Source organism: Aquila chrysaetos, chromosome 9 (genome assembly GCF_900496995.4).
Source record: "Aquila chrysaetos chrysaetos chromosome 9, bAquChr1.4, whole genome shotgun sequence".
Taxonomy (NCBI): domain Eukaryota; kingdom Metazoa; phylum Chordata; class Aves; order Accipitriformes; family Accipitridae; genus Aquila; species Aquila chrysaetos.
The window spans coordinates 15,211,440-15,227,305 of record NC_044012.1 but is presented as its reverse complement, the minus strand read 5'-3'; the positions used below and the strand labels follow the sequence as shown (position 1 = coordinate 15,227,305).

Below are 15,866 nucleotides of genomic sequence, written 5' to 3'. Positions count from 1 at the left end.
CACACCCCCCCCCCCCGCCCCCAGAAAACAAGAGAGCCCCCTCCAAGACTGTACTGATTTATAGACAGCCTGTGATCTAACTTGGGCAGTGGTCTTCAAGTTAAGGCTCAACTTCATTACTGCATTACTGATGAACTGAGTGGCACTGTATAAGCACAGACTGTGTAAGCTGTACATAAAGCTGTGCATTCTGCATCTCCATTGAGGTACGTCCTTCTCCGACACCAGTACTGATTGCCTCTCATACACAGACGTACCCTATGACATGACTCATTTATAGCAGCCAGTCAGTGGTGGTTCTAACATGGGCCATAACTACGCAAATGCATCTGCAGCACAACTGGCACAGCACAAAATCGGTGTGAAAAATAGCTAGACTTTTAAAAGTATTGTGAATAAATATAACTATAATTGCTGTACAACTACAGGATTGTAATATTAAACAGAAAATTACTTTCATTATCATTTAACATGTCAAGGCCTGGAGGATCACAAGTAGTGGTCTAGAGAAACACAGATCAAAATAACAGATACAATACTCATTAAAAAGTACGTTGCCAGTTTCAGTAATGACAGTGATATATAGCATTTACTATATATTTAAAAAAAAGGAAATGTGGAAAAGCATTAAACTCCTAAATATTCCACTAAATAAATCTTGTTGTTGTTAAAAGTTCCATTTTAATGTGTTTGATTTCACATTTGTCTAATAACGCAAGCTAAGGTGGTGTTCACACAACATCAATCACCGTCTCCCCAAGACACCGCAATGGACACTACCCCCCCACTCCCACCCCCCGGTTCACCCTTCTGCTTGGCGTTTTCACATTGGATAGTGGGCATAAGGATCTGTTTCAGCTATATTCTGCATGCTGTGCAAATGATAAATATACCCCAGGTTTTCAGAAGACCAAGATAAAAGACAGATTAGTTGTTCTAAAAAAAAAAAAAAAAAATTATAGTTTTTAACAAGGTTATAAACCGTTGGAGGCAGGATAAAGGGAAAACCCCCTGACTCCATTCCTGGCATGAGCAGAGAAAGCAGCTCAGTATTAGCCTTTTGCTGCACTCTCACTGGACAGATGCTATCACTATATGCCTTTCTGCACATATTCCCAGGAAATCTCAGAACTCTGAAAAAAATCCATTTATTTTGAACATGTGAGAAAGTGGGCACAATATTCAAGAACACAGATTAAAATGGTACCTACTGGGCTTTCCAAGCATATGGAGCAAGATGAGGAAAACAGAAATAGCATGCAACAGAAGAAATTGTACTTAACCCATATAATCCACCTTGCTGCTACAAAACTACAACTGAACTGTTACAAAACGCATCCGCTTCTGGAAGCATCTAAATACTGCTGAACAATTTATGGTCAATGCTACTAACACACTAGACTTTTTAAATTAAATACAATACAGACACACATGTGCCTTAAATTCTAAAACAACACTTGACCATTTTAGAATTATGTTAACTGTGGTAGCCAATTTTATTAAGAGAAATGAAAGCAAGAATATGCTTATAATTAACATCACAAAACAAATCATCCAATATGATACATCTCTCTAAACCATCAAAATTAGACATGCTGTAATCCTAAACATAATTTAGGTAGCTGAAAAATCTTAATATATCTCACTTAGTAATTTTAGTTCCTTCTTTACACATTATCTACTTCCCTGAAAATAAAAAAATAAGCAGTCTATCACTTTGTTCTCCCGACATCATCAATGGGCATTAACCTTAATTTCCAGTAACTTAAATGAAGTCCTCACAAATGATTACTTAAGTCTACAAAGCAAAACATTAGAAGAATATGGTCATCACATGCAGCCAGAGAATTTAATTAGTTGCAACCCTATACATATATTTCAAGTTAACCCAGAAGATAAATTAGTCTCACTTTAACAATTTAGTAAGATTATAATTTTTTGTTAAATACAAAATTAAATATAGGACAGCAATAAATCAGCTTTCATATGCTCCAGTAAAATACAAAACAAAACCAGAAAATCTCCACCCCATCTCATTTCTCAAATGTTATTGTTACTATACAGGCCCTCTTACACACTAAATTATCCCAAAACAGAATGCAGCAACTGAAACTGTGTTATAATATAATCTCTCCTGTACATGGAGACAGTAAAAAGGAATAATAAAATAAGCTCTTCTAAGGAATCCAGTTCTAAAGAGTTATCCCCACTGAAAAATGCCCTGCTTCTTAGAATAAAGTGAATGGAGCATTGATGATTTCATTTTCTTTTTAACTCATGAATGGGATTTAACCTGAAACGCTACTGACCATTTAGCATTACAAAGCAAATTATTAGTGCAAAGGAGAACCTCTCTGATTGCTGTTAGACTTCACTGTGTTTTGGAACACAGACTAAAATTAGCAAAGAGAATCCTGCTACAGTGCCACACCGGCATTTCCCCAGGAGGGAACATATGGAGACCTCTTCCTGAAAAATAAGGTTGGGGCGGCTTTAAATTAGGAGACAAAACACTTCCTTTTAACTATAAACAGACAAAATGAATATTTTAGTATTAGTGCCCATTAAGTTTTACTATACTGCTCATTTGATTCCACAGTTTTCTACAACAAATGAGATTGTCCTCTTTTATCAGATTTTCTAGGTCGAGTGATGCGTTAACAGCTATTGTAGTTATATAGAATTATAGATATATAGTTGCCATAGCAATTTTGCCTTTGTAGGTCTATATTACCTTTAACTAATTCTAGAATATTCTTCACTGGTGCTTCAAAAGTATAAAACTAAGGTTTGAATATTTTAAATACTTTTCATTGCTTGCTTAAATCTACACAATTATGTGGACATCAGACTTATTTTTGCAGTAGCATCAAAGCCACAAATAAACTAAATTAATCACATTTTTCAATGGCAATTGTCTATAGACATTATAGTCAATGCAATCAAGATATGAAAATATGGCTACATGGAAAATGCATTTCTCTAAAAAATATTTCCTTAGCACATGGCTTCAAATAAAAATTTTAAAAGCCTTCTTTTTGGTACATCACCTTCCAAAACCAAGATGCATTGTGTTCTCATTTTGTATTTTATTTTTAGTCATTTTTCTAGCACTTTAAGGCAAATAATAAATAGTGATTTTGCATAAATTTGCTCAATTAGATAAAATGCATAATCAAATATTCCAACAAACCGTTTAAGCAAATTTTAAAAGTGGATTAAAAAGACTCAAGGTCAAGACTCTCAGCTGGAACTTGAAGTTTGCTGACTTTAACTGCAAGACCTTTGCTGATAAAGCATACCTCACTCATGTTGATATGTCTATGCATCTGCCTTTCATTTTTTAACCTCTTAATGATGACCCATTTGAACTAACATCTGTATCAAGAAACATTTTGCCCTGAAACTAACTTAATAGTAAAAACACACAAAGTACAGCAGCACCTGTTTCAGTACAAACAGTCCCAATGAAATTCCACAGCCACCTGGTTAGCACTGCAGGGACACTAACCATTCTGGTCACAATTTCTACATTGCTGCTCAGAGGCTACAATGACCAAGGCCTGATGCTACAGTCATCTAGAATTCCCACTAATTCAGAAGTGCCTCTTTTTTTCTAGCCCACATTGAGAAGCACATGCAGTATCTTGGACAGCTTTATCTTTTGCATATCAAAGAAAAGCAGGCACAGTCTTTAGAACAAACCATCATCTTCTTCAAAGTGTTCATCTGTGGCATATTAAAAGTTATTGGTTTCAAGAATCAAAGAAAAAAAAAATTTCAATGGGCTGCATGGAACACTGACTTGATATAGGGTTCTTCTAATGGCACTCCTAAAAGTGCATGTGATAGTGGCAGCTCACAATTTCTGTAGCATTCATAATCCCATGATGTAAGCACAAAGAAAGAAACTGGGAACAAATGAAGTCACTGAGCTTTCATTATCTCATATTAACATGGCAGAAGTGCTGTACCATGAATAACGAAAGACTCATTATGAATGAGACAACACCCAGGCACTTGGATTACCTCAGGAACAAGAAATAGTAGGAAATGGAGGTTTTAGGCATTTGGATACAACAAGAAAAACATTGCTCACTTCTGATCTTGGAATAAATCTTAAGATAAATGCTTTGTATTTTATGCTTCAATAACAAATTCACAATGCTGAACAAGGAACTTTTCAAATATATATTCCTTATACCAAGAAATAAACAGGCTGAAAAACATCTCGGCTACACATTTCCATACATACAGTTCTTACCTCTTTAAGAAGTCCCCTCCATATAGAGCAGGTTTCTGCCTTGTTATCCTGTCTACTACTGCAGATTTGAATTACAATGTTTCAAGCATTCCCCATCCCTGGGCACTCATTCCTGCTGTGCATTTAAGCCAAATACAGGAACACATGTATATACCATACACACCAAAAAAGAACCTCATCCTTCTAGCTCTTAGGAGCTCTAAATACAAAATATATTAATACATTGAAGTGGTAATTAATTTGAAAGAATAAAAAAAAAAAGGAGGCTCATTCTTGCCTTCCTGACATATCTATAACTCAAAGAAACATACCTATCTATTAGCAGCTATTTAAACTTACATTTTATGTATCATTTTGATTGCACCACTTAATTTTAAGGCAAATGTGCACCACTTCCCCAAAACTGCAGATGTTATAATCTTCATTTTAAAAGCAATCCTCCATCAACTAAGAAAATGTACATGCATTTAATATTTTCCTAGCACTTTAATTGTGATATTAGAAGACTGTATATAACATGTAGAAGACAATTTTTCAGTAAAAGTATTTTAATACTAAGCATATGCTTACCTGATTTGAAAATCTCATACTAACATTCCGCTGATCTTGTGGAGGTACATAACGTCCGATAGGGTCAATATCTTTAGGACTTACTAACTTGTCAGCTGAAAGTAAACGATAATAAAAATACAGAATAACTTGAGTACTTTCTGCAGCTTTTATGAAGGAGGCATGCAAACACATTTTTGTATTAGCACTTATTAACGAATTAGCAGTTCTGCTGCTATAATCTTTGCTTTAGATCTGTGTTTTACAGATCAAAAAGACGTTCTGCAAAATTGTATTAAATTTAAAACTAACAACTCAAGCATCAGTCTTGCTACAGCTAATTATAATACTGTAGTATATAAAAACAATCCTTTATTTTTTCACAGATGCGTTAAAAGAATATATGCAGACAACAGATTCCACAAGTCACATAAAAAGCCCTCAGTCCACAACCATGGAACTATTCTAGAGCTTTAACTAGAAACTCAATGGTTACCAGCAAAATGTGATTAGCTTTGAAGAAAAGTAAACAGCCTCTATCTCAAGGTAATCACACAACTATAATCCTGAAAGGGACAAGGGATATCAAAGGTATCTCTCAATACGATATCTCAAATAGAAATTGTAAAAAAACAAAACAAACCCAAACAATTAAATATATTTGAAACCTAACAATTTCTACATGGAGTTTTTTACATGGAAAAAAAAAACCCAAACCCAAAATTCCATTATTTTAACCTTCTCCTGAAAAAAAATAATTAAGTACTCCAATAAAAGTATACTATTAAAAAGTTTCAACAAATGCCTTGAATAAAGGTTCACAATCTACTGTGAGCTATTATGCCCTTCAAATAAGCATTCTCCTATCAAAATCTCATTTTGACATGAAACTGTCCAATCTTTATTTAATTTCTGCTACAGAGGCGGTCACAGTACATTTTCATTTCTCCTACATACAAGTCAACAATTTTTAACATATTCTTAAAAACCTTTACACTCGGAAATCAGCTATTAATCTCAAAGAGAAATAACTCATGACTCCATTAGCTTAATTCAGCTACAACAGAAAACCAACAGTGTCTTGATAATAAAAATGTTTCTGAATTCTACACCATGTAGCAAATTAAGGCAGCAGTTTATAAACTCAAAATATGTCCCGGCTCAAGCTTTAACAGTGTTAGGAAAGAACAGAAAGCAGAATAGATGGTGCAGTGGATAGAAAACGCATGGGCAGACAATGTAGGACACTGGCTGGGTACTTCACCATGTAAGCCATGAAGAAGCCTGCTGCTGCTATGAACTATGCCAGCGACTGTCAGCCACTAGATACTGAGACCATCTCCTGTCCTCAGCCTTCTGTTGGGAGAGTGCAGCTTGACTCCTGCCAGCAATGGACCCTGTTCCTCTGCTCTGCACTACTCCTGCAGAGTCACAATCTACATACAGGTGGTTATGTTAAAAAAACCAAATGAAACGTAAAAACCCCAAAACCAAAATACAAGTCACAAATACAAGTGTATCGGAATGCAAAAGCAGAGTTTTCTTTGTTAGCTCATTGTTTAGATCAACAACAGCTGACAATGTTTAATCCATTTGGTCTATACTTTACAAAATATTGCCAAAAACTCTTAACTTCATTCTAGGCAGCACTGAGTCCACAGAACAAGATATAAAAATTATAAGGAAAAGCACAGGAAAGATAACAGAGAGCTACCAACTGAAAGACTGAGTGAATTTTCAGTTGCATAAAACAGCTGAATACCTGACATTCCTTTCCCTTGCTCTAAAATGGGGACCCTATCATAAAGGCTTTACAAACCTCCTCAACCAGAGCAAGAAATTCTATGAAAAACTGCATCACCACCTGCAAAATGCATGCTTTGTTTTCTTCATAAACAATTTTTTCCGTTGCACAGGCATGTGGTGACCTCCAACAGCAGTATGCAGACACTTTCATTGCCTCTGTTGTTCAGAGGCTTTATAAGCAGGATCAAAATCTTGACTTTGCTACTTCTGTTTGCCTGTCTGTAAGAGGCACTGAGATGTATAAGAATTGACTCAGTTTCATGTTGCTGCATTTAGAAAAATTTGGACCGCAACAGGCAGACACTTGGCTCACAGACAGAAGAAGAATCTAAAAAAGTTATATTGTATGTTTGCCTACACAACAGAAGCAAGGAGGCTGAACAAATACAAATTAATTGCTATCCTTGAGGTAACACAATTTCTGGAATGGATGATGAATTGGGAAACCAGTACCTTCCCAGAAATCAAGTGTTTGGCTTCCACTTAATTAGCAACCACCAACAAGCAAAGTAACACACACAAAGACTTTCACTAAGGACAAGATTGTTATTCAGGTAGGTTTTCACCCAGAATGGAGAAAAATTAAATGCACCAATATAAATTAGTATGAATAAATGGAGTTCCTGATATAACAATCACTGGTGAGTAGATTTAACTTTGTGATAAAATTTCCAGACCCTGTTTCCAAAGATTGTGAGAGAAAAGGAAAAAAATAATATTTTGAAAAAAGGAAGGGAGGAATGAAAGTAGTGAATACAGTGAAGAGAAATTTTTACTTTAAAATAATAAAGGAAACAGTTACTAATGACAACTTTTCAAAAAGAGATTTAGTACAATTATAAAAAAGAAAGTGTAAGAATGTTCAGCAAAGAATTGAAACAAAACAAAAGGAAGTTACATTACTCAAACAGCATTTAGCAAACAATAACTACAATTTATTTAACCAGCATTCCTCAGGTATAGAAATACGCAAATATTAGTACAAGATGAATAGTAGCAAAATTATTACAGTATTGCTGCACACACATTTGAGGATTACTTGGCTAATACTACGAGGTTAAATAATTTTTTTTTTTCATTAAAGGCAAGATTGCCTGCATTTACTTTACAGTGTTGGCTACAAAAGGAATTATGCAAGGAATACAGTAAAACCAAACAGGTGGAGCACCAGACAACGGACTCTGTTCCTCCATACCTAAAGATAAAGCCACTGTTCTTGCCAAGTCCTGAATTTTTAAACTCCTCTTCAATCTTTCTCATTTTTACTACCAACAGCCTGTTTCCCTTTACAGTGTTCACAGAAAAAAAGTTTTCAGAACTCAATCTACTCATTACCAGGGAAATGCTGAGTGTGTTAAAATAAAGTAATAAATCCTTCTCCTAGAAGAAATATTAACAACAACAACAAAATAATCTTAACTATGAAGACTTTCTGGCTTAACAACTGTTTTTACATTAGCCTTTGAATCATCTCAAGTGAGAACAAGAGTTCATTTGTGACTGAAATTCACCATAACAACCTTCAATGGCCAAACTTCGAAATGCACTTTCAAATGCTCATCTAGTCTCTTCTATTTTAAAGGAAGGGTAAAAATAACACAGATTGAAGAAAACATTAACTTAATCTCAGACTGCAACTATTCAAAATTTAAACTTGTCTTGCTTAAAGCAGTAAATAATTTGAATCACTTAGAAACATCACTGTACAGGTGCAGTTGACGCAGTTAATCCAGAAAGTGTCATGTTAATATATTTTGTCATGATGAAAAGGGAATGAGAGGGAAAGCCAGGAAAAGAAACAGCAAACAAGAAACCCATCATGTTTAGAAGATTTTCAGTATTCCATAAAATATTCCAGTAAGCTTCATAGTATGCTGTATGCAGCATAAAATTTTAACATAAAGAATAAAAAGCAATTCTTGCCTATCACATATGTACCAAAGTGAGGACATACATCCCACCCATAGTTCATTCAAAACTCAAGTCAATGTGTTTGTTCAGGTCCAAGAAAAACATTAACAAGCTAAATATCCTTCACTTCTGATGGGTCAAAACCCGATAGAATTTCCTCAGCCTCTTACCCAGGAGTTTTGCGATGATGTAAACTGCCTGTCCCCACAAGAAAAACTTTCCATCACGTCCATTGTTACTGGGAAACCGTTTCTGACTGCCAGGGTTCTTCTTTTCCAGTTCAACAAAATCAGCTGGCACATAGTAATACTTGGGTACAACAGGACACCCTACAGAGTTTTAAAGTACAGTAAGTAAATAAATTCCACTTCCCTTACAATTTGATTGTAGTCCCCTAATAAAGCTAAAGTGGATTCAAAACAGGAAAAATTATACCCTAGCAACAATTTGATTTAACAGAAAGACTGTTGTCATGCATTATTATCTCTCAAAAGCACAATCAGTGTAGGAAATGCAGGGCAATATTAAACTACCTTTATTGTTCACCAAACATTTCCACAGAACACATACATTGTCTGTGTAGCACCTTACTGTCCAAAAAGAAAAAAAATAAAAAATTCACCTAAACCAAAATGCAGTACAGATAACAAACCATAATGAAAAGAAATGAAAGCTGCATTGAGTGAAACCCTTGGGGTTTTTTTCCCCCCACATTTAACACCAGCTCAGTATTAGACAACATTTTTAAACTAAAATCTTGTCCAACATTAGTCAAACATTTAATTAAATGAAAATTTTAATTTTTTGCAAGTATGAAAAAACAAGTTAAACCCAGCATTTTAAGTTTGAAACATCATGAAACAAAATGGCATAACTTCTTCATTGGAATATAGCATACCTTGTGTCCAGAATTATGCCATAGGTATTACTGATCATTGTAGATTAATAAGCTTTATTTCAACAGTTTTTAAGCAGACAAGAGTCAGGAATTTAGAAACATAATTACAAATGATTCACCTAATTATATGCAATACAAAAGCAAATTAATATGCTTTCTGCAAAATTAAATTTCACCTTAATATTGTTTTAATTTTGAATTTATTTGGATAAGAACAGGTAATAAACAGAATAAAGTTGCAGTGTCTGACTATTAGCTTAGACAAAAAAAAAGTATTACTGGCAAGAAGCTGAGAAAAATTGAAAAGTGAGAGTTATTAGAGATAGACTACTCAAATGAGTGAGGTATCAACACACCTAGAAATTTTAAGGTGAGACACTCATGATGACATTCAATGAGAGAAACCACAAGATTAATTTAGTGTCTGTGGAACTTCACATACTCATTAATAATGAGAAAAAAGCAATGATCAGCAAGGTCAGAAAATTTGCTATGTAAAGAAAATTTGGGAAGGAAATATTTGTACTTCTTGCAGAAACTAGTTCACTTCAACAAGTATTCTAAGTTTAAAGAACAAGTCAGACTAAAATATTCTGCATCTACTTGTGTAACCATACCACAGATGTCAAGAACAGGTGACTAAAGATGCTGAGTTTTAAAATTGGATTGTCAGTATAATGAAGCTGCTTCTGTTCTCAGGCCATTTTTTTTTCCTCCCACTCAAACTTACGGTCTTTTTCTCTTTTTTTTTTTTTTTTTTTTTTTTTTTTAAACTGAATTTTGGATGGATGTGCCTGTAGGCCATCAATAGCCTTGTCTGCAGTTCCACCAAAATTCTGGAGTGCACAATTTAAGTAAGAGAACATTTATATTAAAGTTAACATGTTGCCACTTTCACTGCTCTAAGCTAGAAACAATTTCATATTCATATACCAAATTATTTTTTAAATCTTCTGAAGTTAAGTGACAATGAATGACACAAGTAATTCTCAACTGTATCCAGGTGGAACACTGAAACAATCTGACTGTTGATAGTTAATATTTTCCTGCAAAGCTGAAGTGAACTTTGTAAATAATGAAGCATAGGCGAAGGAGGGGAAGAATGACTGGGTACAGTGTAAACCTTAAATTTATTTTAGCAGCATTTTCCCAGACAACATTGCTTTTATTATCACACTTTATGATGCAATATACCTGCATCAAAGAGATTATTTAGTATTAGTATTTTGCCATCAGGAAACAGTGATATTATTACTTCTCCTTTGTTCTGACTGCAATATCCATTAATAGGAATGTCAGTATTTTAATAATTTCAGATTAATAAAAAGCTACAATGTTTTAGAAAAATGATTACCAGATAATACCTTCAGATGTGTGCTGAAGCAAAGGATCCAGAAGATCCTGATATTCCTTTACTTGCGCAGGATTTCCTCTAAAAACTCCTAAAAATAAGAAAAAATAATTGATTTAATGGAAGAAATAACTTTTCTGTGAGCTTAATGTTCATAAAAGAAGAAAAAAAATTTAGTGTTTATTTTTCAATGGGGTAATGCCTACACAGTAAATAGTTCATGAAAAATAAAAGACTCGACTGTAGATCCTCACTTACTACTACAGCTAAATCTCACAGGGATCATGAATCAGCCACTCTCTTATTAGCTTAAACTGAAATCAATAGCAAGTTACACAGGATAGTAAAGCTGTGAACTTACAGAGACTCAGAAACTGGACACAGACAAAAAGCCCAGCTAGCTGTAAATAACTTCCTTAATTATAGCAGAATGAAGAAGCAGAGCTTTTGTGTGTGTAGAGACAAACAGGCTGGTTCTAAATCTTTAGGACAGAGTTGCAAACTGATTTAGCAGTGAGTTGCCTAGAAATCCCAATAAATAAATACAAAGGGAACTTGAAGTAGTAAATCGAAAAATTCCTCTCCAAAGATTAGATGAATGTTTACGTTGGTATTTATATAGGTATTGATATCTGTGTATTACAGAGGTCTAGAACTGCTGACACACCTTGAGATATTAAACAGAACAATCAACTCTTTATGATGCTGCTTTTGGGGAGAAATTTGTAAGTTTGGGAGTAACAGTACCTTAAATGTTTTTCTAGCAGAACTTAGTCATCCCAAAATGAACCTGATGAATATTAACATGACCAGTGTTCAGTTCATCAAAAGTTCTTACATGAAAAGGTATATCAAAAATACCAAAAACATTTCTGTTTTCAAGGAAAACGTGGATGAACTTGACAAGTCACGCTGACATTTTACAATAGAACATTTTTTAACATTTAAAGGGGAACAAGTTAGATCAAAACTTTTCATTGTACATCCTTCATTCATTTCTTCCCATGGTCTTCCTTTTCAGTTACCATATTCTTCCATATTTTTAAAAATAGCTGTCATGTTTCCCTCCTTACCTTATCCTACAAAATTACCAAAATCCTCCACATTCAACCAGAAATGTAAAAAAGCTTTCAAAAATGCTAGTCAAATACGTCTTATTAAAAAAATAGTCATATTGATTTATTTAGTTCAGTCCTTTCCCACAGCCATAGATACATATCTACTACCCAGAGAGTCCTAAACAATTTCCTTTTGAGGAAAATCCCAACAGGAAATTAGTACTAAAGCAGCCTTTTTGTATTCTTAAGAAGGGTTAATTCTGAAAGGCAAAAATAAGACAAAAGAAAACCACAAACTCACCCACTGAGAACAAATGTACCAGAACATCTTTATCAGAAAAAGTTTAGATAAGATTTTTGTTAGATATGTTTATGTGTATATGATATTATTTATATATATGTACAGATGTATTTATGTGTATGACGTGGTTAGATATGTTTGTCGTTGGTCTTTATGTTTTAAGTTTAGATATGTTTTTTTGTTTTAATATACATATAGTAAAAAAAAAAAATCTTATCTTTTATGTTACTTTAATAATATCCAACAAATTATTCTGCTGAAAAGCCAGAGTGCAGTAGAAAGCTGGAGTTTGACTACTGTATAGGAATTTCTTTCTCTCCATGGCTCTTGAATGCTCTATGCAAAAAACAAAGCTTGACAAGTGTTGTTCATTACCTTTTCAAATATTCCCAAGTATATATATACAGGAAATGAAATCACTTGCCAAGAGAAACAAATGCAATGAAAGTCTGCATACAAAAAAGGGTGTGTTTAAGTGACACACTGAACTATTTCAAAACACTTGAGCACAGTCATGAGCAATAGGATATTCTGACTATTTGTAATTTAGTCTTATTGGCAGATGCTGTAGAAGAAAAAAAAGATGCATTTATGTGATATACAATTGCTTTTGTATTAAGAATCATCTAGTGAAGGTAACAGTTGGGTAATAATGATCATCATCCAGGAGGAATAAAACAGTGTTAATACTACTAGAAAACGCGTAACTAATTCAGTAGTATCTACTTGCCAGAACTGTTCTAACTCTCCATACCTTAAAAATCCTAAAAAGCTATCACTGACAAAACAGAAAATTTGATGAGCTAATTAGTTTGTCTTATAAAAGAAAATATAAGTAAATATATAGTTACTTGAATATATTCTGCTAATCTTTCAAAGACAAAATTATGAAAGAAATTTTGCTGATGTGAACAAAATTGGTGGATTATAGACTATGATTTACAGGACTCCCTCCTTCCCTATTTAATAGAGCACTGTCCTACTGTTATACAGGTAACAAAATCCAGCTATCAGGAGTTACCTAGATATTCAGTAGCTTAATACACTTTGCTGAAAAGGCTTTCCTTTGTACTCTGCAAGTGTGTTGGATGGGCAAATAGGCTTTCAGCTGAACCAGTATTGACAATGTAGCAGCTTGAGGTTTTTTCAATGTGTCCATTGTAAAGACATTCAGCTGTAATCTTCTCCTCCTATTTTATTGTCTTTTTGCAGTTTAAGTCGCTCTGTATATGCTTCAAATTTTGCATTAAGGAAGCTTGTGGATTTGGAGATATGTGCACAAAATCTACTAACAGAATTGTTCTATTTGATGAAATAGTGATACAGGAAAAAAGACAAGGACAGTATGTGCAAAATATGTATTTTTAACTTTGTAATACAAGAAGAGTAAAATGCTTTCTTTATTCTTCTGCTAACTTCAGTTAAAAATTATTATCTTTCTTGTTCTTCCCAAAACTGCAAGTGGGCAGCATTAAATGTCAGTGCCTTTCTCCTCAGTTTTGGCATCACTCTTTGAAAAATGTCAAGCATTCCTTCAGAAAAAAATCAATTGTAAAACTTTATTACATCTTCAAACAAAATATTTTAATCTGTGGGTGGCCACAGAGGAGTCTAGGCAGATAGCACATTTCTATGCCCCTCACCATCTTTATTTGAAAACTATTTCACAGACTAAAAAGAAAAAACCCAGATGGCCAGATTTTCATCCATTTACAAATCTTTTTGATGGCTGTAACACTTACTAGTTTTCTTACTCAGACTTTTGTTCTATGTCACTTGTAGCTTCCATCCTGAAATCATCCCATGAACTTTTTTGGTATGTCTCCTATCCTCAAGACAAGGTCTAGGTAGTGGTATTTTTGGTGTTGGTGGTGGTGGTTTTTTTTTAAATCAGAGTAAATGGCTACATGAAAAAACCTGGCCAGGAAGCACAGGCATTTCAAAGAGAAACTAGACCTTTTCTGGTTTGCTTTCTTCTCTTCTGAACTCTGTTTCAATTATCACAGAAAATCCAACTTGAAAAGACCTGCTGCAACATTCAGTTTGTCCATGTGTTCTGTCTTCCACTTCCTTTTCTCTCATGTGCTGCTGCAAAGTTCTGATACACTGTGAAAGTTTTTAAGGCTTAAAAGGCAATGTAGGACTGAATGTCACAGATTCAAGCTTTTTAAAAAGCCTTATCGAGTTATATTCTAAAAATAGCTCACATTAAAAGTGCTGAATTATAAGGGGTTGGGTGCTTGGGGTTTTTCAACCCATGAGGCAGAACTCTCAATGGGGTATTTAGTGTCACTGCATTATGGTTTATTTTGACAGGACAGGAAAATCATTTTTTATCTTTCCTCTATGGGCTCATCTCTCTAATGCCTTTAAAGAACAGGAATGTAAAGCTGTACTTACCATCAATTATCATGAAAATAAAAAACAGAGGAAATTCACACTCAATTCCATCAAAAAGCTGAAAAGAAGAAAAATTAATCACACATTTCATCACTTTGGTTTAATGAAAGGTATTTGAATATCCTACTGAATAATTTCAAAGCAACAAAAACCAAACATGAATCCAAAAACATCTTAGTACATCAACTTTTTGTTTAGGTTACAGCTTCTTAATTCTATGGGCACGTTAACTGTGCCTTTACATAAGCTGTGGCTCATTCTCAAGCAGAATATTTATATAATCGATGTTTTATTTTCCAGAGAGAAGCTATTGGGGAGGAAAAAAAAGTAAATTTTCATTTAGATACCTTTACTGATAAATACTGTGGTCAAAAGCAAAATTGTTTTCTATACACTCAGACTGTAGTCAGCTGTGAAATTAAATAAAATGATAAATAACTTCCTTATTTGTTATGTGAAATCAACTGTACCCTAAATGTAAATGGAAGCACATTCATTACAAAACGAATCAACGACTAACTTGCTGACTTAGCAATCTCTCAAAACTGCACATGCTAAATTACAAAAAGCATCTGCTTCACTTGAAGCAATTCGGAATCACTGTGCAATTCAAATTGCAAATACTGGGGGGGGGGGTGTCCATTTTTGGTTTTGGGGGGGGATTTTGTTTGGGGGTTGGGGTTTTTTTTGTTTTGGTTATGGGTTTTGGTTTTTGGGGGGGGGGGGGGGGGGTTGGTTTTTTTTTTTAAGTACTGCCTAAACATCTTAGAAAACCAAAATTTGTCCTTATATAGGCCAGGTATTCCTCTACCTTAATTTCTGCTGGTTTATAATAACGTCGTGTTTTGTCCTCCAGCGCTGTTCTGTACCCATCTCTCAGAAATCTTTTAAACCCATATTTTCCTTTCAATTTTCTCATAACTTTATCTAGTGTTTGACTGAACAAAACCTCATCATCCAAAGCAAATGCAGGATAACTAAGACAGGGCAAAAGAGCTGCATCAGTATTCTGTAGAAGGAGAGGGAGAAATAGCACATTACAAATTTAATGAGATCTCTGACAATTATTTGATGCACAAAGAAAGACGGTTTAACTTACTAAGTGAAATATACACTCTGAACGTTATCTTATCTTTATCAAAATCATACTACTAATATATTAGTGTGCAAAACAAGGCTTCTAAAGACATGTAAGGATGAACTACAAACCCAATATTCAGATATATGATTTAAAAGACAACTCATTTGACTCAGAATCTGACCTACTTTGCAGTTGATAATCTGCAGGGATAAGTGAATACGTTCTAGAACTTTGTGGGTTTAGAAAC

General features: G+C 34.2%; 1 protein-coding gene across 8 annotated transcripts in view; it reads right to left on the bottom strand.

The window, feature by feature from the left end:
- Positions 1-15,866, bottom strand: part of PHKB (phosphorylase kinase regulatory subunit beta) — an 88,928-nt gene that overhangs the window by 34,625 nt on the left and 38,437 nt on the right. For all 8 annotated transcript variants that reach the window (XM_030026428.2, XM_030026427.2, XM_030026429.2 and 5 more), the window contains 5 exons: positions 15,350-15,547; positions 14,539-14,596; positions 10,793-10,870; positions 8,701-8,859; positions 4,835-4,929 (listed from right to left, as the gene is read on the bottom strand). In XM_030026428.2, the coding sequence (XP_029882288.1) occupies positions 4,835-4,929; positions 8,701-8,859; positions 10,793-10,870; positions 14,539-14,596; positions 15,350-15,547 (588 nt within the window). The remainder of the gene's footprint in view (positions 1-4,834; positions 4,930-8,700; positions 8,860-10,792; positions 10,871-14,538; positions 14,597-15,349; positions 15,548-15,866) is intronic.